Source organism: Scyliorhinus canicula, chromosome 11, assembly GCF_902713615.1.
Source record: "Scyliorhinus canicula chromosome 11, sScyCan1.1, whole genome shotgun sequence".
In the NCBI taxonomy this organism is placed as follows: domain Eukaryota; kingdom Metazoa; phylum Chordata; class Chondrichthyes; order Carcharhiniformes; family Scyliorhinidae; genus Scyliorhinus; species Scyliorhinus canicula.
Window position 1 is genome coordinate 151,915,189 of NC_052156.1, and position 27,604 is coordinate 151,942,792.

The 27,604-nt window shown below is 45.6% G+C and overlaps 2 protein-coding genes across 6 annotated transcripts in view; one reads left to right on the plus strand and one right to left on the minus strand.

The window, feature by feature from the left end:
* Positions 1 to 1,556, minus strand: part of klhdc10 (kelch domain containing 10) — a 63,494-nt gene extending 61,938 nt beyond the window's left edge. For 2 of the 3 annotated variants that reach the window (XM_038811774.1, XM_038811773.1), the window contains exon 1: positions 1,230 to 1,551. In XM_038811774.1, coding sequence (XP_038667702.1) covers positions 1,230 to 1,296 — 67 coding nt within the window. In that variant the 5' untranslated portion in view covers positions 1,297 to 1,551. Of the gene's footprint in view, positions 1 to 1,229 lie in introns of all 3 variants that reach the window. The other variant, XM_038811772.1, reaches the window with a different exon arrangement.
* A 938-nt stretch (positions 1,557 to 2,494) lies between these two features.
* zc3hc1 (zinc finger, C3HC-type containing 1) lies at positions 2,495 to 25,730 on the plus strand. Of its 3 annotated transcripts, none has more exons than XM_038811776.1 (11): positions 2,506 to 2,818; positions 4,009 to 4,235; positions 4,991 to 5,108; positions 9,975 to 10,125; positions 11,086 to 11,169; positions 11,661 to 11,788; positions 18,348 to 18,505; positions 21,223 to 21,466; positions 22,502 to 22,708; positions 24,204 to 24,428; positions 25,316 to 25,730. In XM_038811776.1, the coding sequence occupies exons 2-11, from the start codon at positions 4,129 to 4,131 to the stop codon at positions 25,382 to 25,384; spliced, it is 1,491 nt and encodes a 496-aa protein (XP_038667704.1). In that variant the 5' UTR covers positions 2,506 to 2,818; positions 4,009 to 4,128; the 3' UTR covers positions 25,385 to 25,730. The 3 variants fall into 3 exon arrangements, with proteins under 3 accessions (XP_038667706.1, XP_038667704.1, XP_038667705.1); XM_038811777.1 differs by lacking the exon at positions 2,506 to 2,818 and adding an exon at positions 3,735 to 3,882; XM_038811778.1 differs by lacking the exon at positions 22,502 to 22,708 and having other exon boundaries at positions 2,495 to 2,818.
* The last annotated feature ends 1,874 nt before the right edge of the window (positions 25,731 to 27,604 follow it).

The window sequence follows — 27,604 nt, forward strand, 5'->3', positions numbered from 1 at the left end:
GGGGGCAGTTCGGATGTCAGGAGTGGGGGGCAGTTCGGATGTCAGGAGTGGGGGGCAGTTCGGATGTCAGGAGTGGGGGGCAGTTCGGATGTCAGGAGTGGGGGGCAGTTCGGATGTCAGGAGTGGGGGGCAGTTCGGATGTCAGGAGTGGGGGGCAGTTCGGATGTCAGGAGTGGGGGGCAGTTCGGATGTCAGGAGTGGGGGGCAGTTCGGATGTCAGGAGTGGGGGGCAGTTCGGATGTCAGGAGTGGGGGGCAGTTCGGATGTCAGGAGTGGGGGGCAGTTCGGATGTCAGGAGTGGGGGGCAGTTCGGATGTCAGGAGTGGGGGGCAGTTCGGATGTCAGGAGTGGGGGGCAGTTCGGATGTCAGGAGTGGGGGGCAGTTCGGATGTCAGGAGTGGGGGGCAGTTCGGATGTCAGGAGTGGGGGGCAGTTCGGATGTCAGGAGTGGGGGGCAGTTCGGATGTCAGGAGTGGGGGGCAGTTCGGATGTCAGGAGTGGGGGGCAGTTCGGATGTCAGGAGTGGGGGGCAGTTCGGATGTCAGGAGTGGGGGGCAGTTCGGATGTCAGGAGTGGGGGGCAGTTCGGATGTCAGGAGTGGGGGGCAGTTCGGATGTCAGGAGTGGGGGGCAGTTCGGATGTCAGGAGTGGGGGGCAGTTCGGATGTCAGGAGTGGGGGGCAGTTCGGATGTCAGGAGTGGGGGGCAGTTCGGATGTCAGGAGTGGGGGGCAGTTCGGATGTCAGGAGTGGGGGGCAGTTCGGATGTCAGGAGTGGGGGGCAGTTCGGATGTCAGGAGTGGGGGGCAGTTCGGATGTCGGGGGGGGGCAGTTCGGATGTCGGGGGGGGGGGCAGTTCGGATGTCGGGGGGGGCAGTTCGGATGTCGGGGGGGGGCAGTTCGGATGTCGGGGGGGGGGCAGTTCGGATGTCGGGGGGGGGGGGGCAGTTCGGATGTCGGGGGGGGGGGGGGCAGTTCGGATGTCAGGTCATCGACTGGTGACTATTTCTCCCCACCAAAAAACATTTCAAATTTCCAGCAGCCACGGCATTTTTCTTTTGTCAGGAGCTTGTCACAACCTATAAAATAAAAGTGTCCAAGGTTCAATGTCTCAGACATGTTTGGAAGCGAAATGTGTGGAAGAGGGACTCTGGGCGCCACTTGGCTGTAGTGGGTCAGTTAGTTATCTCTCTACATAGAGTGACTCGCTCTGACTGCGGGTGACACTGACCTGGCGGCCCGGCCTGCGGCCTCCCGGTTACCTTCACGAACTGGCAGAGGAGAGGCGGATCCGACATCCCCGCACCGTGTCCGGAGCCGGCAGTGGCCGCCGAGCGCCCCGACAGCCCGGGGAAATAGAACAAAACCCCGCCAGCACCCCCTCACCAGCACCCGCCCGCGACTGAACTGGAACAAAGAGGCCGGCGGCACCGCCAGCGCCTCCCGGCCAAACTCCAGCTCACATCCCGCTCTCCCCTCACAACACAAACAGGCGCTGGCCGCAGCCAATCGCCGCCCGCCTTATTATGAGGTGAGCCGATTCAGTGATGACCAATCGAGCTCCAACGTCACTCAACGCCGCCCTCACCGGAGCCGGCCCCATCCCCCCGCCGGCAAGGCGGTGTAACCGAACACCGATCGCATCGTTAACATTTGCCCTTGGCGCAGGGAGTAGCCCCTGGAACACCTCCCGCGGCGTGGCGCGCGCGCACTGGACCACCTCCCGTGGGGTGGCGCGCGCACACTGGACCACCTCCCGTGGCGTTGCACACACGCAAAGAAATAATCATTATCGCTTATTGTCACAAGTAGGCTCCAATGAAGTTACTGTGAAAAGCCTGTCCCTTTCAGGTGCGGTGAAAAACAATTTTGTACCTTTCACGACCTCAGGTGGACCACAGAAAGCTCTGTGTCCAATCTTTGGACGTGCAGCCACTGTTGCAATGCAACAAATTCAGCGGTCAAATTGTATACAATAAGATCCCACTTTTTTTTGCATGATGTCAATTGATGGATAGGCATCACAGAGGCCTATTCTGCTTGCTGCTTTTGAAAAAATGTATTGGGGTATTTTACACCCATCTGAGAGGGCAGACCAGGTCTTGGGTTAACATGCAACCAAAGTGGCCTGGTAGCACAGTGGGTAGCACTGTTGCTTCACAATGAAAGAGAAAATGCTGGAAAATCTCAGCAAGTCTCTTTGTCATCGGACTTGAAACGTTAGCTCTTTTCTCTCCCTACAGATGCTGCCAGACTTGCTGAGATTTTCCAGCATTTTCTCTTTCGTTTCAGATTCCAGCCTCCGCAGTTATTTGCTTTTATAATTGTTGCTTCACAGCTCCAGGGTCCCAGGTTCAATTCCCAGCTTGGGTCACTGTCTGTGTGGAGTCTGCACGTTCTCCCTGTGTCAGCCTGGGTTTTCTCTGGGTGCTCCAGTTTCACCCCACAGGTCCCGAAAGACGTACTTGTTAGGTGAATTGGACATTCTGAATTCTCCCTCTGGCGCCGGAATGTGGTGACGAGGGGCTTTTCACAGTAACTTCATTGCAGTGTTAATGTAAGCCTACTTGTGACGTTAAAGATTATTAATATTAAAAAGCATAGCTCTCCCAACTCTGGAGTACTCCCTCAGTACATTGCATACTTGTTAGTCTGCATTATGCGACCTCCCGATGCAAAAGCGACAGCTATACCCAAAGCAACACATAACATTGGAGTCCTTGACAAAGAAGAAATAGTTAAGACAACAAGCTGCCTCACTAGTCCCAGATGACACTTTCCCCTTTTCGGGAGAGCACTGACTGGTCAGGCCAGGGCAAGGTAGGTCTTTGTGAGTAACCTCAGCCAGTCTGGGAATATGACCCACACTGTTGGTTTTGCTTTGCTTTGTCCAGCCAACTGAGCTAAACAAGTCTCAAATAGTCCTTGACTAACTCAAAGGTGAATAATAGGCAGGTTACTGAAATGTCATTAGGCTTGCTAACTGAATTGGATGTATTTCTGGAGGTTTCATTACTTGGTGTACTGCCTCCTACTGATCCATCCCCATCACTGGCAATCAACAAATCCATTTTTTAACCACATCAATTGAAAAGTGAACATATTCTTCATGACTCAATGGTATGGTTTCTGATCGCAACACCACACCCCCATTACTATTTTTATAAGCAATAAATGGGAATGTTCAAAGAGATGACCAAAAACGTGTTTTTATAGTGTTCCTATGATTTTTCTCCTGGGTTGTTCACAGCAATGCCTTTGCACTAAGACAGGTATCAGTTGTGGCCCAATGGGTAATAATCTTGTCTGAGTCAGGAATCTGTTGGTTCAAGTCCCAATCTGAGCAAAACAAAAATAAAACCTTCTACTCTATTGTAGTATTGAAGGATGCTGAATTGTCAGAGGTGCTCGGAAAGGCCCATCTTCCATCTGAGTGAATGTAAAAGTCATGAGCATTTTTAAAAAGGGGGTTATTTCCTGTTGTCCTGGGCAATATTCCTCCCACAATCCATATCACAAAAATAGATTAGCTGGCCATTATCACATTGTTTTGGTGGGAGTTTGTTCTGTGCAAACTGGTACTGTATTTTTTTTAAATTACAACAATGACTACACTTCAACAGTATTACAGTGGCCGTAAAGCACATTGGAACAGCCAGTGTTTGTGAATGGTGCTATATAAATGCACATCTTTTCTCAATTCCTAGACTCCAGGCAATCCTGGAGGGTTTGCTCTCAAGCAGGGTGGTAGCTCTTCCTATGAGACTCGCCTCACCTCAGGAATGAAACAGCGTCAGGACAAGAGGGAGAAAAGTAAAACCGAACTGAAGAATTCAGCACTAATTTGGTTTTGGCTCCCGAAAATAAATCCACCTCCTGAGAGTGTAGGTGGTTCTTTGTTGAGTTAACCTCCTCATTTGAAGTCAATGAATTATTTTGGTCAACCAAAGTAATGCGATGTCTCTCATTGTTTCAGAAAATATGGGAATAAATTTGTAATTTCTCTCTAGATTTAATTCTGCTGCTGAAGGTTTCCTCGTGTTGGCCAGTTGTGGTTAAGGTTTGTGTCCCGGAACATTTGTGCCGTGCACATTGTAGCCAGTGGGACACTGATCACTGCCGGATCAAAGATGGCAGCGGCCGTGAGCGATGGTGATTTTCCGTCGCCCAACAGCAAAAATGTGGCCGAGACTCCGCAGAAAGTGCGGCAGCTGCTATCCGACAGCATCGCCGAGATGTAAGTCTAGCGGCTCCGCATCATTGCTTCTTCCATCAAAATGACTGCGCGGAAACCGCTTTCTGCCGGTCCTAGGAATGACTGACAAACCTCGGGAAAAGCCTCCTCTCACGCTCTCTTCCCACTGGATCTATTTCCAGGGATTGGGTTTCAGTGAAATTATTCGGGATAATAATCTTTCTAATAGTCACTAAAGCGAAATGCCTTCGGGAGCGGAGGAGCCAGATCGCTAACCCCCTCGCCGACCCCAGTGGTAACAGCATCGTCTGATTCAAACGTTTGTGGGTTCAAGTCCCACATTCTCCTGCACATATTTCAGCATTCAGTTTCACATTAGTGGTGATATCTGATTTTTTTTTCTGCTTTGTTCCCTTCTCCGGAGAGCTCTCCACTGTGTTTTTAAATAATATATATTGTGCCTTGGGGTCTTTTTTACACCCACCTGAGACGGCAGATGTGGCCTTGGTTTAAAGACTCTTCTGGAAGACAGCACTCCACAGTGCATCGCTGTCTCGGTACTGTACTGGAGTGTTGGCCTCGTTTATATGCTGGGGTGGGATATCAACCCACAAACATCTGACAGGAGTGTCACCCTCTAAGCCAAAGCTGGCACAAACCTCCCTCACCTTGATCACAAAAAATGAAGTTATTGCTGAGATAGTGGAATGACCAGCATTGGGGTGATAACAAATCACTTTTACTTAATGAAACAGCAGTGTATTGGTACCTGATTATTATTACTCTTTGTTCCATAGTGATCAGATTCCATGTTCAATCTCTGAATCACCTGATGGCAGTGATTTGCCCAGATCACCAGTTCCCTGTGACTCTGCAAATAAAGAAGCTTTCTTCTCACGGGTTGAAACTTTCACAATATCCTTCAATGGTGTCACTAAATTATAGTGGTGAGAATGCAAAATGTTGGTACTGAATATTATGGAGTGTGAACACCCAATGGTACAATTATGGATTCTATCTTTTTACACTTGGGTGGAGGGAATATTCTGAGCCACACGATGCCTGGATGAAGTGCGAGAAGTTAGCAGTCCCTTATGGGAATTCTTTGAGTTGTTGCATTAAAAGTATTGGACAAAAAGTGTATTCACACAGTGTTAAATGTAAATGTGACATGCTTGTAGGATCTTTTGATTCAGTGGTCCTGGAGAATGCATGTCTGAAGTCTAAATATGTCAGAGACCAGTTGAACTAAATAACCTGTTTCTGCACTGCAAATTTTAGCCGGTGTTGGTGCTTAGGAATGGGAAACCTTGCATAATTTTCCCTCTCTAACTTCGGGAGTGGTTAGTCTTGTATTTCCCCCTTTCCCATTCTGTTACTGCCTGGGTGGATGTTAGCAAACTCAGCACAAATCAGGAACCTTACTTGTCTTTATGACTTGGGGGTCGTAGATCTTTACAGCTATTGAAGTGAGAGGAGTAGTGTGAGGAAAGCCTAGAAAATTGTTACTTTTTTGCCAGCACAGCACAGAGTGTAACCACAGAATGCAATGTTAACTGAGTGCATCATTAACAGAGTTGGAAGTTAAGATTTTGTTAAGAGCAGAAATTTGCTGCAGAGGGAAGAGGAGGAGGAGGAGGAGGTGCATCGTTTTGCCTTTAACTCTTGTGGTTTGTGTAAGCTTAAGGCAGTAAGTATTTAACATTTGCTTGAGTTTGGATTTTCACAGTAACTTCATTGCAGTGTTAATGTAAGCCTACTTGTGACAATAATAAAGATTATTATTATTATTAGTGCAAGCTGGACCTTAACCTTAAAACAGACGAAAAGACTAAGAACCTATGCAAAAAGTAGTATTTTTAAACGGTGCTTAAGAGCTGGCAGTAGCATACAAAGAGAAAGAAAGATTCAAAAATAATTTATGAGTAAAGTCAGCAAAGTGTGGAGTGGTGTGGGTAAGTTACGGATAACTTACTTTGTTTATTGGTTAGTGTTTTTAATGTGTTTCTTTTGTGGTTAATGCTTGTGTTTTGGTGGTGTTAGTTAAATAGTCTTAAAGTTAAACATCTATAAATAAATATAGATTCTGATATGGTGGAGCAAGTTGTGTGACTAGACTACATAATGCGAAAGCTCGCAGGTGGTGAGACTGTTCCATGTGAACACATCTACATTAGATGTCTCTGCCTTAAATCTGAGCCTCAGAGTCATTGAGTGACTTGAAGACACTTTGACACATGAGGGGGAGAGGCATAGGTTCAGAAAAAGGCTCGTGTGACCAGTAACACCCTGTCAGGGGAACTTGGTGAGATGGAGAGCGAGGATTCACAGAAACTGATAGCCAACGGGCACAATGTACTTGCTGCCTGTGGGAATAAAGATCAAGATTGTCAGAAGAACAACCAGAATGCTGACCATAGGACTCTCGTTATTGGTGCACTCTGAACTGCATCGCTTTTCTATTGTCCTGCCTTGTTGGCCCCAACATAAACCAGAATGATTGAATTTTCCCCCCACTCCTTTTCTAATATCCTTTCAAGCTGGTTCCAGATAGGCAACATGTTATGGGGGTAACTCTCTATCCTCCTTCACAAAGAGATAAAAGGATTATGGTGTTCAACAGGTCGGTGAAGGAGTGGTGTGAGAAGTAGGGATCTCATTTCATGGGACACTAGCATCAGTTTGGGACGAAAAGGAACTGTACCATTACAGTGGCTACAACTGAATTAGGCTGAGGTTAGGGTTCTAGTGTAAGAGGTACATAGAGAAATCACAAAAATTTAAACAAATGTTGAGGGGAGGGCTTAGGTGGAAAAGGTAGAAAAAATAATTCTAAAACAAATTAAAAAGAAAATAATTAGATAGAAATTGAGATTTTTGGCAAGGGAAATGAAGGAAACATAAAAAAAGTAAAGTAATTAAATCAGGAGAGAGAAAGAAGAAGGTGAGAGGAAAAACATTCATCTGGAGGACAGGTTAAGCTGTGGCCCAGTTAAGCGTGCTTCATACAAATGCACAAGGTATAAGGAACAAATTGAATTAATTGAAGATGCAAATTGAACTTGGAGGATATAACATTGCAGCCATTAATAAAACATAGCTGCAAGATGGCCATGACTGAGGATTGAACATACCAGGTTGCAAGATCAACAGAAACGATGGGGAATCTGATAGAGGGAGAGAAGTAGTATCTCTGATTTAAGGGTGAAATGACATCTATGGTAAGAGATGATATAACAAGAGCGAAGTAGCAGGGAAGACTTTGAGTAGAATTAAGAAATAGCAATTGATTTAAGACTATATTTTGAATTGTGTATTGGCCCCCTAGTGGCAGCTGTGACAAATGGTAGATTGTATAAATGTAGAGATTGGACAATAGTGTCGAAAAGGCAGTGGTTTCCATGGGTCATTTTAACTTCCATATGATAAGTTGAGCTCATGTCAGAAAAGTAGCAATTTTTTTGAGTTTGTTCAGATTAGTTTACTGCAACAATGTATCCAGAACCAACAAGGCGACAAGTTTAAAGGTGCGTGACCATTCAGCTTGTTGCGATAGTAAGAACCATGATCGAGTTCATCGTTGTTTGAAAGGTAGAAACGCTAAGCAGCTACCAAAATTCTAGATTTAGGTATGGCTTATTTCAGTGTAATGAGACAGACTGTAAACTGGACAAATCTGTTAATGATTAAAATAACAGAAGATCAGTGGCAGGTTTTCAAAAGAGAATTTAACGTAACCAGTTTATACCCCGAAGAACTCTACTTACCCTTCAAAAACACAGCCAATGCGACTAAAAGGATAAGCTATAACATAAAAGCAGAAAAGAATGCAAATAAAAAGCACAAGTCCTGGCAAATAGGAGAAATGCAAAGATCAGCAAAAGGTGAATAAAACAGATGGGAAAGACCCACAAAAAAGGAATTGGAAAATAAATCTGTGAAGCACATCAAAATCAACCCAAACTTTTACAACGTATTAGGAAAAAAGTTTTAAGCAGCGCTTACTTAGCCATAACCTGTTGACTGACGCTCAGTTTGGGTTCAGCCAGGGCCACTCACCTCCTGACTTCATTACAGACTTGGTTTAAACATGCACAAAAGAGGTGAACCCCAGAGGTGAGTTGAGAGTGACTGCCCTTGACATCAAGGCAGCATTTGATCGAGTGTAGCATCAAGGAGCTATAGCAAAACTGGAGTCAGTGAGAACCGGGGGCAAAATTCTCCACACTGGTTGAAGCCATACCTAACACCAAGGTTGTGGTTGTTGGAAGTCAGTCATCTCAGTCCCGGGACATCACGGCAGGAGTTCCTCAGGGTAGTGTCTTGAGCCTAACTATCTTCAGTTGCTTCATCAATGACCTTTCTTCCAACATAAGGTCATGTTCTTTTTTTAAAATAAATTTTAAAGCACCCAATTCTTTTTTTTTTCTATAGTAGACACTTTAGCAGTCCACGTGCAAATGCACCAAGACCTGGACAATATCCAAGCTTGGGCTGGCAAATGGCAAGTAACATTTGTGCCACATGAGTGCCAGACAATGACCATCTCCAAAAGGGAGGATTAAATCATTGTCCCCTGACATTCAATTGCTTTACATCACTGAATCCCCCACTATCAACATCCTAGGGCTATCATTGCTACAAGAGCAGGTAAGAAGCTAGGAATCCTGTGACGAGTAACTCCCCTCCTGACTCCCGAAAGTCTGTACACCACCTTGTATACCATTGACAAGATGCACTGCAGGAGGTCACCAAGACTCCTTAGGCAGCACCTTCCAAACCCACAACCACTACCATCTAGAAGAAGAAGGGCAGCAGATACCTGGGAACCCCACCACCCAGAAGTTCCCCTCCAAGCCACTCACCATCCTGACTTGGAAATATTTTGCCGTTCCTTCATTATTGTTGGGTCAAAATCCTGGAACTCCCTCCCTGATAGCAGTGGCAATTAGGGAAGAACAAGAAATGCTGACCTAGCCAGCGAAGCCCACATCAGTAAAAATAATTTTTTCAAAATATAGATTCATAGAATCCCTACAGTGCAGAAGGAGGCCATTCAGCCCATCGGGTCTGCACCAACTCTTCATCTGAGCACTCTGCTCATTTACAAGTGCCTACCCCACCCTATCCCCGTGATCTCATAACCTAACCTGGACATTAATGGGGCAAATTAGCAAGGCCAATCTACCTAACCCACACATCTTTGTGGGAGGGAACTGGAGCACCCAGAGTAAGTCTACATAGATACTGGGAGAACATACAAACTCCGCGCAGACAGTCACCTGAGGCCAGAATTGAACCCGGATGAAGTTTCAAAATGCGGCGAAGCTGCTTTGGTAATGGCTGTGATTTGGGTTGACTGGTGTTATACATCCTACCTCTTTCTCCTCTGTACTCCACAAGTTATGGGACAGGATAGCCGTATACTCCTCCCATTCTGCATATTATATTTGATGGCCCTTTATTCAAAGATAGGCGGGGAGGTTGGATGTCATGCAGAGGATGAGCAGTGTTTTGTATTATAAATTTAGAGTACCCAATTCATTTTTTTCAATTAAGGGGCAATTTAGCATGGTCAATCCACCTACCCTGCACATCTTTGGGTTGTGGGGCGAAACCCATGCAAACACGGGGAGAATGTGCAAACTCCACACGGACAGTGACCCAGAGCCGGGATCGAATCTGGGACCTCAGCACCGTGAGGTAGCAGTGCTATCTACTGTGCCCTGGATGAGCAGTGTTGAATAGGTGGTGCATGAGCATTTTCCTTGATAAAGATACTCATTTAAGTGGGCTGCGGTGTCCTTTGAACTCTCGCCTTTGCAGTGCGCCAAATACGGCTGGACCAGCGTAGAGTGTGACATGTTGAAGTGTTACAGCTGTCAGGCGTACCTGTGCACCACTCTGCACCCAACATTGGATGCCAATAAATGTAAGTTTGTGTTTTTTTCTCTACTTAACAGTTTGTCCCATCTTGATTGGCGTCACCTTCTCACCTGACCTAGTCTATCTTCTCTCTTATCATAAAACCCTCCAACTCTGTTGATAAAGCCCAGACCCTGAGCAGACCAGGCAATATTTGGATATGATTCCCCAGATAATACATCGTGAACTGATCTAGGACAGGTCCATTTCTTTCCTACAGTTAATTCGAACTCACAGCAGACCATTCAGACCAACCCCATAGGGTGGGGTTGGTTTATGCCAATATTTATGCTCCACATGAGCCTCCCTTACATTCTGTTCCCCCTCACAGATTTATCTTGCTTCCCTTTAAAGGCCGCAACTGCTCTTTGAGATAGAATGTTCCACATTCCAACCTCCTGTGTAAATTTCTCCTGAATTCCTTGTTGGATTTTATAGTGTTGATTTTATATTTTTGCCTTCCAGCTTTAGAATCTTCCACAATTAGAGGAATTTCTCTGTCTACCCTGTTATACTACTTCATAATCTTAAAGACCTCTATCAGGTCACCTCTCTCTCGAAAAAAGCAATGTTTCCTGGCAAGTATAATGTCACAGTTCTGTTGTTGCCCTTGCAAATATTTTTTGCAACTTCTCCAGTACATCTATATCTAAGAACTGTGCACAGTACGCCTGTTACATCTTTCTCCTGATATTTCTCATTCCCTTCTGTCTCCAAGACAGGTTCATTAGATTTTTATGTCTTGAGTTAATTCACAGTGTCCTGCTTCCACCTTCTACCTTGGTCACTTATATCATCACTTTGATATCCTTTGAATAGTAAGGGCCCACCTGGATTTCCCCTTGCTATTCTGAATTTAGAACCTTCTTACTCCCTGAGTGACTGGTTTTCCTTGATCGGGTTGATGCTGGTGAGGGGATTTACTTTTCCGTTAAAATCTGCTAAATGTATGTGTTCTGCCTTCAAGATAAAGAGAGGGTTGCTGGACTGCAGGAAGCATTGAAAACAGCGCACGAGAAGTTCTGCTTTTGGCCCGACAGTCCCTGTCCAGGTGAGGTTGGAGTAAAGGTGCAGGAATATTTTTAGAGATTGAGGCTATATATGTGCAGCTCAGTGTTCGCTTTTTTAAAATTCTCATTCCTTCATCTTCTCTCCTGTGTTGAAATGTAGATGACAGTTCCGTGGGCGATTGGGGCTTGTAGGGGTTGGGGGTATGGGGGTGGAGTTCATCGTGTGCTTGAGCTCCAAGTAATGGAAGGTCAGTCACCTTGATATTCACCAAAAAAAAGCACTTGGGATGAGGGGGAAAAGTTTATTTTCTCAGTAATTCCTCGCTCTTCTTCCGAATCTCTTTGAAATCAGACACTTCTCTGCTTCGCTTTGCACCCTCCCAACTTGTTCTGCCAGCGTGTGCACGCACACATGAACAATAAGTACCAGCAGTGGGACCGGAGTCAGGCCCCTCTGCAGTAATACCGACTAGAGCAGACCAGGATTGCCCCTTATAGGTGACTCACTTGTTCTTTCATTTACACCTGGCAGATCGTTTCTGGGCCTTGCCTTTGAATGAACCAGCAGCCCTCCTGTGTGGGGTGACTGAGCGGTTCAGGAATCTTTGCTTGCTGGAGTTCCAGTTACCGGCCATCAAACTTGACGACCTCAAAGATATGGTGAGTCCGATAAATCAGCTCTGCCTTCAAACCCCCCTTCTGACTCCTTGCCAGGATACAGTTCTACAGGCATTGGGCTCTCCTTTACAGATATGCCTTCACCTCTTTCTTATTGCCAATTAAAGGTTCGACTCTACAGCTGAGACATGTTGAAAATATTATGTGCAACGGTTAAAGTGGAGGCTTGTGCCTGTCACAGGAAGCCAACGGTGACTGAACACAATTAGTCTAAACAGTTTGGAAGAATTTCCATGCAAGATTAATGGCAGAAACATGATTCATACCAAAACAAATCCCCGTTTAAGCATTTTATACGATGAATGTGATTTTTTTTTTTCATTTCGTGATCCAGGCAAAAGACAAATAATGCATGGTTGGTGTGAGATAGAGTGGTTTAGGGCTGCCAAGCCCCAATTTTTAAATGTTTTGAAAGGGCTAGAATGGAGCTGGTAAATGGGCAAATGAAATTTTGGCATTCATTGCTAATGGAATAGAGTATACAAGCAGGAAGCTGCTGTTACAACTGTATAGGGCTCGGTGAGACTATTTCTGGAGTACTGTGCACAGTTTTTGTCCTCTTTCGTGAGGAAGGGTGTAAATGCATTAGAGGTGGTTCAAAGAAGGTTCACTAGCTTGATTCCAAGGATGAAGGGCTTGTTTTATGAAGAGAGAGATTGAGCATTTGTGCTCACTGCATTTTAGAAGAATGAGAGGAGATCTAAATGGGGAGGGAAGACCAGGGGAGCTGGTTTAGCTCACTCAGCTAAATCGCTGGCTTTTAAAGCAGACCAAGCAGGCCAGCAGCACGGTTCGATTCCCGTACCAGCCTCCCCGGACAGGCGCCGGAATGTGGCGACTAGGGGCTTTTCACAGTAACTTCATTGAAGCCTACTCGTGACAATAAGCGATTTTCATTTCATTTTTCAATGAGGTATATAAGACGGTAAAGGTTTTTTAAAAAAGTACGTTTATTGACAATTTGCATTATAAACAAAATAATACAAAACAATTAACCCAAGTTACAAGATAAAAGAACGAAACAAGTAAAAGCATATTAACTTTTTTTTTCTTTGTTTTTTATAAATTTAGAGTACCCAATTTTTTTTTCTAATTAAGGGGCAATTTAGCGTGGTCAATCCACCTACCCTGCACATCTTTGGGTGAAACCCACGCAGACACGAGGAAAATGTGCAAACTCCATATGGACAGTGACCCAGGGTCGGGATTCGAACCTGGGTCCTCAGCGCCGTAGGCAGTAGTGCCACCATGCTGCCCTAAGCATGTATTAACTTAACCCCACATAACTAAACTAAACTCTTCAACAACTGACAGTAACTAGCTCTTTAAAAAAGGAAATCAATGGCTGCCATCTTGGGTAGAACCCTTATCCAGACCCCCTGATGGTGTACTTAACCTTCTCCATTTGTCAAGAAGACATGAGGTCACCCAACCAAGCCGAGCGACTGGACGGAATAGGAGACCTCCAGAGAACTTGTCTCCGGGCTATTAACGAGGCAAAGGCAAGGACATCAGCCTTCACCCCCGTCTGGAGCACCGACAAGTCTGACACACCGAAAATGGCAACCAGCGGACATGGCTCCAACTCAACATTGAGTCTCTCTGACATGGTTGTGAAGAAAGAGACCCAAAAGCTTACCTACTTGGATTACCACCTTGAATTGGATCGGACTAAGCCGGGAACGTGAGGACGTGGCGTTGACCCCGTGAATGGCCTTGCTCCATACGTCCTCGCCCAGAATGGGACCCAACTCATCCCCCATTTCACCTTTATCTCATTCAACGGAACCGACTCTGCTGATAGGATCTGGCCATGTATGCCGAAATAGTCCCCGCCCATCAGACCCAGCCAAAGACAAAATCCTCTTCAACAGGGAGGAGGGTGGTGCCAAGGGGAAAGAGGGAAAAGCCGTGCACAGAAAATCGCAATCCTAAATGTATCAGAAAAGACTGGATCTAGGGAGTAGAAATTTCCCTGACAACTCCTTAAAGCTGTCAAACCTTCCCTCCACAAACAGGTTCCCAATGTCTCCAAGTATCTTCTGAATATTGGCTGCCCCGTAGTAAAATAATAAATTGGGCTCAGCCACCTGATTGCCTATCTTGCTGGAGCAGCGCCCTATAGATCCTTGGGGTCTTACCCGTCCAAATAAATGAGGACACTAATTTATGAACTTTGATAAAGAAGGACTTGGGGAGACACTGAAAAAGAAATAAAATCTTGGGAGCACATTCATTTCAAAAGTCTGAATCTGTCTGCCAAGGACAGAGGGAGGTTGTCACACTCTGCAAGTCAGATTTGACACCATTGACCGGCCTAGTATATTTCATTTATGCAGCAAGGCTCATTCGTGGGCCAAATTCAACTTGTACGCAGAGAAGGAGCCAAAACTCCCAAGCAGCTTGATTATCACGTCCATGGTGGATACTGGGCCCGTAATATATAAGGAAGCAGATCATCTGTATAATAGGGCAGTACGACCCACACTCGGTTGGGTGCTTGTCCTTCTTGAGAATCAAGGAAACAGAAGCCTACGCAAGCATAAAGGGCAGTGAACCCCGGGACAGGGAATCATGAAACTTATCTAAAATTAGAGGTACCAATTGCTCCGCAAACCTCTTTTTAAAAAAAAACTCAATGGGGAAGCCATCAGGACCAGGAGCTTTACCCGTCTGCATCGCCCCAGTGCATTTTATAATTTCCAACTCTTCACTCCTCCACTTCTCCACAGCTGGGATGGATAATCCATCCAAAATATCAGTCATGACCAAACCCTCCGCCAGGGGCTCCGATCTATAAAGATCCCGATAAAACATTTCAAAAGCCACATTGACCTGAGGCGGAGTGGAAACCAGGCAGCCACTGGAGTCACATACCTGTACAATCTCCAGGGAAGCCGCCTGTCGCTTCAGCTGGTGAGCTAAGAGGCGTTTGGCCTTCTCCCCGTGTTCATAAAACATTCTCCTCGAACGTCACAGCTGGCCCACCGCCCTATCCGTTGATAATAGTTCAAATTGTGTCAGCAGCTTTTTTCTACTTGCCAACAACTCTGGGCTTGGGACAACTGAGTACTGCTGCTCCAGCTCTGTAATAGAGTCCGCCAGCCTCTGCTGCTCATTCCCTCGCTGTCTCTGTGACGTACACTTGTAGGAAATCATCTCCCCCTGATAACCACCTTCCCACAGCATAGCAGGTGAGATAGACTCACTTTTATTAAATTTAATATATTTCCAAATTGCGGGGGACATGCATTCACAAAATCTCTTGTCTGCTAATAGTGCCATATCCAATCTCCATGGCAGACGCTGGGAGGGACCTGATTCTAGTGCCATAATCAACAAAATATGAAGTATGGTCTGAAATCACAATCGCCGAGTAACCTGCTGCCTCCGCAAAAGGGAGGAGGGACCTATCCAGCACAAAAAAGTCAATACACGAGTCTGTGTGGAGCACAAGGGGAAAGAAAGAAAATCTTTAACACCTGGGTGCAAAAAGCGCTTCAGATCTGCCTTCCCAGCACTGCCCTGGCCACCCCTGATGGAGTCGGAGATTTGGGTCTGGAACGATCCAATCAGGGATACAGAACGCAGTTTCAATCACCACCCAGTATAAGCTGATGTGAATCTAAATCGGGAATGGAGGCCAGCAACTTATTACTAAATTCCGTATTGTCCCAGTTTGGGGCATAGAATTGACCAGCACCAGCAGAGTGCCCACCAAGAGCCACAGTCAATAATATGTCTGCCATTGGGGTCAGCCAAGATCTTAGCGACAGAAAACTGCACCTTTTTATTTGTTTAATCTTGTCGCACCTGGGGTCCTACCCTCAAAGCCTGAGTGAAAAACTTGTCCCACCCACCCTTCCACAACCTTGTTTGGTATCTGACCCATGAGAGAGTCTCTTGCAGAAACACCACATCGGCATTTAAAGTAACCAAATACCCTTGACCTTTTCACTGGGCCTTTCAAGCCCCTGACATTCCAGGTGACCAAACTGATTGGTGGACTCCTTTTCTCTCTCTCTCTCTCTCTCTCTCTCTCTCTCTCCTCTCTCTCTTCTCTCTTCTCTCTCCTCTCTCCTCTCTTCTCTCTTCTCTCTCTCTCTCTCTCTCTCTCCCCTCCCCCCCATTTAATCCAGAGTCAGCCATTTCTACCAAGAGGGATTATCCGACACTTACATAGAAGGTACAGCAACCAGGCCACCCAAGACGGCCGCCAAACCCGCTAAAAAGAAAAATCTGCAGTCATCGTCAGCAAACGACCCCACCCTCCTTCATCCTCGACCTCTGACACTACCACACACAAATGCATATACAGGAAACAGCAAGGCGAACAGAAACAGCTAAAACTTACTTCTAGCAAACCTGACCCCAAACAAAACAAAAACACTAAGCTCATTATTTAAAACAGAATTACTATGATGAACTGCAGTCAACCCCTCAACACCGCTCCCGGGAATACACAGGATTCCCCAGAGCCAATGCTCTTGGGGATACTCCTGGTCTGACCAGCTACTAGCCCACCTGATGGCCTCTTTGTCCGTCAATGGGAGGTTAGTTGCTTATCAATGGCATGGCTCTGTTCTTTTGTATGAACGGGAGTGGGCAATCAAACAGTCAAAGAGAACGCTGATGGGTTCAAACATGGAAACCCCAGCAGAAAACCTTTTTTTTGAGGGCCTGGGTGGAGCTTAGAAAGAGAGAGAAGGGCTCTTTTTAACAGTTGGAGGGGAAAAGGCTTTGGAAATCGACCAAGAAGGTCATGAAAGTTTCCACAGAGGCAGGTTTTGGAAAAAGGGTTCAGACAAAAGCTTCTTTACCAGAAGAAAAAATGCTTTATAAATGCCAGCATTGCCTTTGGCTGCCTGTGAAAGTAGCATTAGAGTTGCATGTTCTGTTACAGTGTTGTTTAAAGGCAACTAGTGTGGTAAGAGATATCTCCACTTCCAGAGAAGCAATCTGGTCACTATGCCGCAAAAGGGCCACCTCCATGCCTTTTACCGTGGGCCCCATGTGCCTTTACTGTTTCGTTGGTTGTTTCCAATGGCAAATGGATGGGAGACGAGGCCTCTTCCATCGATTTGCAGAGGTCCCTCGACACAACCCGCCAGTGTTTGTCAAATTCTGAAGTCAAGGTGCTCGTAAGCATCTCAGCTGTTAGTGGACTGGCCAGAGCCCTAGACACTGCCTCCACCATTTTTACCACCACCGAATCCTGGGAGGCCTCCGACTCTGTTGGCAAACTTCTACTTTCTGTCTTTTTTTCCCCTGGCTTTTCTGGGATTTTCACCTGTGTGGGTTCCTTATCTCATTAAATATGTATGTTTTCAAATGAAAATACCTCCTGAAACGGAGTGAAAAGGGCTAAAACTGCTGTTCCCGAGCGGGAGCCACCTCGTGCACATCTTCCCCCTACATAACTCCACCGGAAGTTTGCTAAAGGGGACTGACAGGGTAGATAGAGAGCGGATGTTTCCCCTTGCTGGACATTCTAGAACAAGATGCCATAGTTTCAGGCTAAGGGGTGGCAGATTTAAAACAGAAATAAAGAGGAATTTCTTAACTCAAAGGGTTGTGAATCTGTGGAACTCTCTACCCCAGAGTGCAGGGGACGCCAGAACACTGAATACATTTAAGGAGAAGATAGACAGGTTTTTCATTAAATAGCAAGATGAAGGGTTGTGGGGAGTGGGCAGGAAGGTGAAAATGAGGCTGAGATGAGATCAGCCATGATCGTATTGAGCGGCGAAGCAGGCATGAGGGGCTGAATTCCTACTCCTCGTTCTAATGTTTATTTTATATCTCTCAGTTCTGAGGTCCTAGGGGAAAGAAGTTAGAGCATGAATGACTGCATCGGGCCTTCATTTCAATGCAGCGAGCAAAAGAATAAAACCTTCAGTGTGTGGAAAGAAAAGCGTCTCATCCTTCCCTCCTTTGGGCTTGGATCTCTACTTTGCACCAGCTCCTTCAGGGGGGATAGGCAGGCGGATAGTGAAGGAGGTTCTTGCTGTAAATGTTGCCATGAGGCCTCCTTAACATCCTCCTATTTAATGAAAATCCTGTATTCAGGTCACAGTTTACTGATCTTCTGGTTCACATTCCTGTGTTATTAAGCCAGCCACTTGCAATACACGTCGCCTGTAGATGCATTGAACGTTTGCTGACCCTGGATTCAACAATGGGAGTGACAAGTGTATTGATAATGTGATCCGCAGGACAGCATGGTGGCGCAGTGGTTAGCACCGCTGCCTCACGGCGCCGAGGTCCCAGGTTCGATCCCGGCTCCGGGTCACTGTGCGTGTGGAGTTTGCACATTCTCCCCATGTTTGCATGGGTTTCGCCCCCACAACTCAAAGATGTCCAGGGTAGCTGGATTGACCACGTTAAATTGCTCCTCAATTGGAAAAAATGATTTGGGTATCCAAATTTAAAGAAAAATAAAATAAAAATAGATAATGTGATCCGCGTCTGGTTACTGATTCTAAATCCGTGTAGATTGTTCAGTAAATGCAGCTCTGAGCTCTTTTTTCCCTTGGAACAGATCATCACAGAGGAAACCATCAGCTCGCTGTTGCAGTTGGTAGAAGATGAAATGAAGTGCAGCACTGTGTCTGACAGCCTTGAGCTGAAAAGCAGTGCAGACATCCTGTCTGTTCATCTTTCTGCCTGTATCATCGCTCTGTGCGGCTGGACTGCTGGGTGAGGATCTGAAGTGAATTAGAAATTTCCCATACACCCATTCTCATAGGTCTGTTAGCTAAATCTCAGAACAACCTTCCCCTATGTTTCCCATGTTCTCTCCACCCTGCTCCTCTTCTGAGTGCGGCACATGGCACAGTGGTTAGCACCACTGCCTCACAGCTCCAGGGTCCAGGGTTCAATTCCAGCCTCGGGTGACTGTGCGGAGTTTGCACGTTCTCCCTGTGTCTGCGTGGGTTTCCTCCGGGTGCTCCGGTTTCCTCCCACAGTCCAAAGATGTGCAGGTTATGTTGGCCTTGCTAAATTGCCCTTGGTGTCCAAAAATAATAGGTGGGGTTACAGGGATAGGGTGGAGGTGTTGGCTTAAGTAGGGTACTCTTTCTAGGGGCCAGTGCTGACGTGATGGGCCGAATGGTCTACACGGCACTGTAAATTCTATGAGTCTATGAAAGTTCTTGGGGATAGATCTATGGATATTTTCCTCCTGCTCTCAGCAGTCATAGAAACAGGAGAAGGCCATTTGGTTGAATCACATCATAGTAGATGGTGGACTTTGAATTAAATTTTTTTTGAATCTGGAATTAAAAGCTTAATGCTGACCATGGAACGATTGTCATAAAAAACCATCAGGTTCAGTAACGTTCTTTAGGGAAGGAAATCTGTCATCCTTACCTGGTTTGGCCTCCAGGTGACTCCAGAGCCACAGCAATGTGATTGACTCTGAAATGTCCTCGAGGATGGACAATAAATGCTGGCCCAGCCAGCAACACCCACATCCCATGAAAAAATCTATTAAAACTTACACAATGTTTTCACCTCAACTACTTTTTGTGGTCGTAAATTCCACAGATTCCACCACTCTGGGTGAAGAAATTTCTCCTCACCTCAGTCCTAAAATAACTCAAACTAGGATCCCTAGTTCTGGACACCCTCACCATCGAGAACTTTTTTTCTGAATCTACTCTGTCCAATCCTTTTAGAATTTTAAGTTTCTATGAGATTCCCCTCTCACTATTCTAAACTCCAATGAATATAATCCTAACCGATTTAGTCTCTCCTCATATGACAGTCCTGCCATCTCGGGAATCAGCCTGGTAAATCTTCACTGCACTCCCTCCCTGTAAGAACACCTTTCTTCAGATAAGGACACCAAAACTGCACACAATACTCCCAAGTGTGACCTCATGAATGCCCTCTACAATTGCAGTAAAATATCCTTTTCCTACACTCAAATCTTCTCGCTATGAAGGCCAACATACTATTTGCTGCCTTTACTGCCAGCTGTATCTGCTTGCTTAATTTCAGCGACTGATGCACGAGGACACCAAGGTCTCACTGAGTATCCACTTCTCTCAATTTACACCCATTCAAATAATAATCTGCCTTCCTTTTTTTGCTACTGAAATGGATAACCTCACATTTATCCACATTATACTGTATCTGCCATGCATCTGCCCACTCAGCCTGTCCAAATACCATATAGCATCTCTGCATCCTCCTCACAGCCCACCCTCCCACCCAACTTTGTATCATCTGCAGATTTGGAGATGCTATATTTAACTCCCTCGTTCAAACACAAATATATAATGTGAAGAGTTGGAGTGCCAGCACAGACCCCTGTGGTACCCCACTAGTCGGTGCATGCCAATCGGAAAAAGACCCATTTAATCCAACTTCAATATCAACTGATTACATGGGTGGGATAGGGAGTATATAGATGGTGATGTACAAGGCATTGAAGTTGTGAGACAGACTGGATGGACCAGTGGATCAAGTCATGTGATTATCTTACTTTCATATATCTGCATGTTTATATTAGTGTTATGTTTGAAGAAATGTGTGTGCATTTGAGTCTGTGCACATGGAGGGTATTTATGGATACATCTATAGGTGTCTGTGTATATGGAAATATGCATGTGTGCATATATGCGTCTGTCTTCCTTAAACACCACCCAAAGGCATGTAAAAAAGGCAATATCAAAATAATCATGGGCGACTTCAATATGCACGTGGACTGGGAAAATCAGGTTGGTAGTGGATCCCAAGAAAAGGAATTTGTGGAATGTTTAAGAGATGGTTTTTTTGGAGCAGCTTGTTAGCACTGCTGCCTCACAGCGCCAAGGACCCGGGTTCAATCCCGGGCCCGGGTCACTCTTCATGTGGAGTTTGCACTTTCTCCCCCTGTCTACGTGGGTCTCACCCCCACAACCCAAAGATGTGCAGGGTATGTGGATTGGCCATGCTAAATTGCCCCTTAATTGGAAAAAATGAATTAGGTACTTTCAATATATATTTTAAAAAGATGAAAAATCTTTCTCAACCTCAGAATGACCTAAAGCACTTTACAGACACTTTTGGAGTGTAATCACCATTGTGATGTAGGAAATGTGGCAGCTCAATTGCACAAAGACAACTTTACAAATGGTGCGGTGATAATGAGCAAATAGTAGGTTTGATTGAACTCACAACCTTGGAAGGTGTGGTTGTGGATGACAGCAGACTGATCGAGTCGATGTCAAAACAAACCTGATGAAGGTGAGATAGAAGATACTGAGCCTTGTTGGTTTGTGTGACTCTGCACCCCATTGGGTGACGCACAATCCAACTGAACACTGGGGAAGGGAGATGATGGGATGGAGGCCGAGATCTATTTCTAAATAGGTTTCCCTCCACCACAATTGTCTTACTCTTCCTCCTTTTTTCTTCAATGTGACTAGATCTTCCTCTGATTTTCTCCACTTGCCGGTTATCACCTGCTCCTATTGCGTGCGGAAGGTGGGTCTGTGGAGCTTTCAACAGATTGATGTCGTTTGCCCGGCCAGTGAACCCGACGTTCCTGTCTGCAGTATCTCCCCACAGGAAAACAAGCCAGAAATGTCGACGCCAACTCCCCCAGCAATGTCTCCGCACAGGATGGTCACTCGAAGCCAGGATGCTGCCCAGTCACAGAGCGGCGAGCAGGTGCAAACCCTTCTTTCTGCCTTGTAGTCTTAATTTATGTGTTTATGTTTTTCTCAGTTTACTCTCTCTGAGGTATTATTGGTCATTCACCACATTGCTGGCACAGACTGAATGCTAGGTTTGCCTACATAACGACTGTCACACTCACTCATTGTGATGTGCCTCAATATTTGATGTGGTAAGTGCAATATATGCATCAAACAATATCTGGTGATTATGTGAGGTTATTCAATCAATTTCCATTCTCTCTATGGATAATGAGAAGTTTTCCCAATTACAGACTCTTATCACCTCCTTTAATTGCTTGTATTTATGTAGCACTTTGTTTTGAAGTGTCTCAAAACTTCACATACAACCAATTAGTTAAATGAAGCATTGGCAATGTAGTCAAATGCAGCAGCCATTCTGTGACTATGTCCCACAGATAATAATGAGAAGAACAACCAGTTTGTCTGGTTCTGGGTGGTGTTTATGGAGGACACATGCACAGTCGCGTACATATATAATTATACATGCATGCACATCCATGAGTGGACAAACGCAAATGCACAAACATCTGTGCAAACATAACACTAATATAAACATTCAGACATATGAACATGGGACAATGGCATGACTTAAAAATATCCACTGGTCCATCCAGCCTCTCTCTCAACTGCAGTACCTAGTGGAGTACCATCTATATACTCCCCATTCCACCCCTGTAATTGTCTGACAAGAGATGAAGAGACAAGTTTTAAAACCCTGGTTTTGGTCTTGCAAGATTTGAGATTATGACCCTGCTTATCCAACCTATTTAGTAGAAAAACCGTCTATACAACATAATCTGTTTCTTCTTTATCTTATAAACCTTGATCAAACCACTCCTTAGCCTTCTTGAACAACATTACATATCATTTGTCAGTCCAATCCGTCCGCACATGTGGGCCTGCTTGTGGTAGTCAAGTATCATCACACACATACACACACATGTTAAGTTTCTATCCCTCCTGTAAGGGGAGATGATCTTACTAAAATTATTTTTATTTTAATCAGCATGAAACCAGCCCCTCGCCCATTGGGTCGCGCACGCGGAGTCGAGATGTCCACAGTCCCACTCTAGTCGATCGAGGCGAGTCAGACTCTTTCAGTTCACATTTGCGGAACAAGCGACCAGTCACCCGAAGCATGGGTCAGGGGGATGTGCCTTCCAGCCCACAGCGGAAGTCCAAGCGAATGCGTCTGCCCTCTTCTACCAGCTCTGTAAGTAGCAGGCATGCAGCAAGGAGGCTCATGGGTCAGTGTTAGCACTTGCGCTATATCAGTCAGCTTAACCCAACAGCGCCACTCTTGCCTCCAGAATCAGAAACTCCTCCAATTCATGCCTCTTGTAACTCTGACTTTTATTGGCGGTCATGCCTTCAACTACCTGGAGTCCTAAGAACCTCAACTTCCTCTCTGGACCTCCCAGCCTGATGCCCTTTCCTTTATTAAGACTCTCCTTAAAACTTACCTCTTTGACGAAGCAATTGGCCATCTCTCTTAGTATCTCCTTGTATGGCTCAGTGTTGAATTTTTGCTTGACACTCCTGTGAAACGCCTTGGGACATTTTACTGCATTAAAGGCACTATATAAATTCAAGTTATTGTGGTTTTAAGCTCCACTTAAATGCACAATCTGGGTTGATACTGCACTGTCGGATAAGTTGTAAAACAGATTCCTTCTGCCTGATCCCATCAAATGGTTGGGAACTACGTAGTGTTCTTGGGACATACCAAAGCCTTTCATTGCTATTGACTGACATCATTCCTACCCAAAGCCGTGCAGTGAACAAATAGAGAGAGTTTCATTCTGGCTGATAGATATAAATCCAGCAATGAAAAAACAAATGTACTTCAACCTAACGGCCATGAAAAATTCTGCTGCTGTCCCTGGAAGCTCCCCAGGAAGTAGCTGAATGTTGCTGCTGGAAGGTGCTGGGATTTGGTCCCTGGTTTGTGCTAAGACTTGACCTCATCTTGGGCAGGGGAGAAGAAATTGATCATGGGGCCAGTTACTGATTTCTAATCTGCCACCCTCCAGTGGATGTTGCCACTGGTACCTGTCTTTCGACATTAAAATGACCTTTAAAAGTATTCAATAGCATAGATACAGAGAGAATATTTCCTCTGGCGAGGGAATCGAAAACAAGAGGGTGTGATCTGAAAATAAGAGCCAGGCTGTTTCGGGGTGAATTCAGAAAGCACGTTTGTCACACACCGTAGTGAGAATCTGGAAGTTTCTTCCTCCACGATGTGGATGTTGGTGAAGAACTGGAGCTTTCAGCACGGAGATCGATTGATTAAGGGGATCAAGGAATGCGAAACAAAAGCAGGAAAATTGAGTTACAGTACATGTGGCTCACTACCACCACTTCCAGGGCAATTGAGTATGGGCAACAAATGCTGACCTAGCCAGCGATGGTCACATCCCATGAGATTTTTAAACAATCTGATTGAATGGTGGAGCAAGTTGAGGGGTTGAATTACCATCTCCAGTTCCTACACTCTGCCCACTGACGAGTGTTGCACAAGGAGAATGACCACTTGAGAGGTACAAGAGGCAGTTGGTACCCTTAGACCTGTGCAGCTGCGAGGAGCATTAGGGGTAAGATCAGTACAAATCAAGATGGTTTAAAAGCCAGAGAGATGCATTTGGTTAATTATGGTATTTTGTGAGAAGTTTTTCCAGGGTGATTTCTACTTTGTACTTTTTCAGGATAGTGTTCGGGGATACTTCGACCCTGTCTCCCAGCACAGGGATTGGTGTCCGTGGGTGAGGAGAAAGCCGAAACTAGAAGATGAGCCACTCAACCCGGAGCCAGGAGAGCAGAGCTCAGCGCCTGGTACACCCGAGATGACGGAGCGAGGGTGGAAGGAGGCACTTGGGATCCTCTTGTCCCTGAACAGCTCCCGGCCCCAAAACGAGGGCTCGGACAGTGTTGTAAGTAGTGAGTTTAAGGGTCAACTTTTCCTGCTGAGGTCAATTCACATCCCTCCTCTCTCAAAGAGATGGATCCCTTGCGGAATATAGTTTGAGAGCTTCAATTTTTCTTCCTACTTCAGCTTACTGAATGTGTGTGCTGGAAGGGTATTCAACTACTGTAGGCATTCTAGATGGGGACTGCTGGCTGGTTAGCCATGTGACCATGGAACGCATCCTGCGTGGTTATTGAGTCAGGAGAGAAAATAGCGAAATAATTTTAAACCTGCCGGATTAGTTCAAGTAACATCCTGTGCCAGAAAATGCGAATAATAAGGGCAGCACGGTGGCCCAGTGGTTAGCACTGCTGCCTCACTGCGCCGAGGTACCAGATTCGATCCCGGCTCTGGGTCACTGTCCTTGTGGAGTTTGCACATTCTCCTCATGTTTGCGCGGATTTCACCCCCACAGCCCAAAGATGTGCAGGGTAGGTGGATTGGCCATGCTAAAAATTGGCCCTTAATTGGAAAAAAATTGAATTGGGTACTCTTTAAACAAAATGTTTAAAATAAAAAAGAAAATGCGAATAATGCCAGCCTTTAGATTTATTATATTGACACCCTGTCCGTTCCGAGGTCCAGTTAACACACATGGGCATTCATAAGAAGGGAATTCATGGGGGTAAATGCGGATAAATGTTTGTGACGGGCCAGGTGCCCTGGAGGATAGAGAGGTGCTCTCCCTCCTCTGGCTAACAGCTCCACCACATAACGAGCAGTAAGAGAGATGCTATAAAACTCGGTGCTCTCCTTTCATATGATTGTTGAAAAACTGTAAATTGCTGTATATCCTGTCTGTGCTCGTGTCAGAACAGGCCATGTTCATGTCCTTTTCTTCTTTGTCGCTAGTCTCTTTCAGAAAAGTCCAGCAAGATGTTCCGAATATTCCGACAGTGGCAAGTCCCGTGTTCCTCATAGTGCAAGTCGTTCCTTTGAAGGGGCATGGCTGTGTAGCTGGTGGTGGATGCGATTGGCTGTGGTTACGATGGTTGAGACAGATTTTTGAACCTCTTCATGTCAACAGGTGACAGTCTGAAGTCACTAGCAGATTATATTTTTTTCAAAAGCCGACAGATGTCTTTTAAACAAATAACAAAATCCACAAGAGAAAATGGGACTGGTCTATGTTTAGTGAATCCATGCAACTAGGTGGAAGCCATGAGGAGGAATTACTGATATTGTCTCTGCTTCACAGATGTGTATTTAACATGCATTAAAACATCACAAAGGCTTGAACAAATGTGAATAAAATGTTTTCATAGTTGCTGCTGTCTCTGACTTTTTTCTTGTTCTTGATCTCCAGGTTGTTTTTAATCTCATAACAAATACGTTCCCCTTCATCCTGCCTCTGTTGTCGTGAAGTGTCCCCACGATGCCTCATGAAGGGAGGGTCATGGAGCATTTGTGGGAAAGAGGTTAGGGGCAGATGATTTGGTCGCGATGTAGAAATAGGTTTTGGCAACAGGAAGAGGACATTCAGCCCTGTGAGCCTGTTCTACCATTCGGTAAGTTCATGGTTGTGAATGCATGGTGAAACTGAGGGATGTATGGAGAGACTCCCAGGCAGAGCCCCACCTGCTGGAAGCTGATAAATGGACGACAGGCAGTAGGCCTGAGTGGGAATATTGTAGAATATGGGCTGGGATGTATGGCCAGAGGGATGCAATGCTTTGCGATGACTGCGCTAGAGCCAGTGTATGAACATGAAGAGATGAGCAGTCCCCAGTGCAGGGGGCATGCAGGCAGTAGAACTCTGGGTGAGTATATCCCAGTGCATGGAGTCGGGGGACACAGACAGTGGATCTCTGGGTGAGTAGTTCCCAATGCCGGGGTGGGGGGTGGACGTAGGCAGTGGAGCTCTGGCTTCCAAAGGATAGTGTTGTCATTCTTTTCTTGAATGATACATTCAGGGTGACACATAGTTGTCCAGGGTTACTGAAAAAAATCATTGCAATGCGTGTCCCTTTTGAGGCATGATTAATAGGGACAGTGCAATAATACAAAACAGATAATAAAATGAGCATTAAGTGGCACCATACAATAATTTCACAATTAGCACTTTGTTACTGATGTCTGTAAGGTGCTCTGACCTACAGTACTTATTGATGGAAGGCAGCAGGCATATCGATGGACACTCTTTCTTCAGGACCACCTAGGTAGGGACAAGACTAGGGAAGAGAGGCTGAGAACAGAGTTACCCTCCTTCACAAGCCCCATCCACACCCTGGCAATTCTCCCCACCTGGCCTGAATCTCATTTTAATAGTAAGAGTTGAAAGGCCAGTGAAGGTGGGCAAAATGGAGTTTGGATATCGGCTGCACTCGGATCAGACAGTTTGATGAAGAACCAGGAGAAATGTACCAGATGTGGCTGCCGTTGCCATGGTGTGGTAACATAAAATGGAACAGCCCAGAAGGAGGCCATTCAACCCATCATACCAGTGACGGCACTTTGGTAGCATTATCCAATCAATCTCATTGACCTGCTCTTTCTCAGTGGCCATGTAAATGTTTTCCCTTTTAAATATTTATCCAATTCTCTTTTTAAAAAGTTACTATCCAGCCTGCTTCCATCACCCTTTCAGATAGTGCATTCCTGATCATAACTTGCTGCATGTAAATTTAAGTTCCCTGTGTCACCTGGAAGAGTCCTTCCTTTGTTTATTTTCTTTTCTCCCATTTTCTTTTATTATTTTTGGTCCTTGGACCCATATTCGGAATGTGCGGGGCAGCACGGCGGTGCAGTGGTTAGCACTGCTGCCTCACGGCGCCGAAGTCCCAGGTTCAACTCGGCTCAGGGTCACTGTCCGTGTGGAGTTTGCACATTCTCCCCGTGTTTGTGTGGGTTTTGCCCCCACAACCCAAAGATGTGCAGGTTGGGTGGATTGGCTACGCTAAAGTGCCCCTTAATTGGAAAAAATGAATTGGGCACTCTAAATTTAAAAAAAAAAACAAATATTCGGAATGTGCCTTTAAGCAGAGGACTCCAGGTGAAGCAGCCTGTTTGTCTGGACATTGTGTTCCTAGGTTTTGTATTTTGGAGAGGAAGAACAGACTCATTGGCACCAAGTGAATCCTAGGAACCAGCTTTAGAGGAAGTTGGTTCGATTGTTTGGCTGGCAACCTGTGGGTTGGCCAG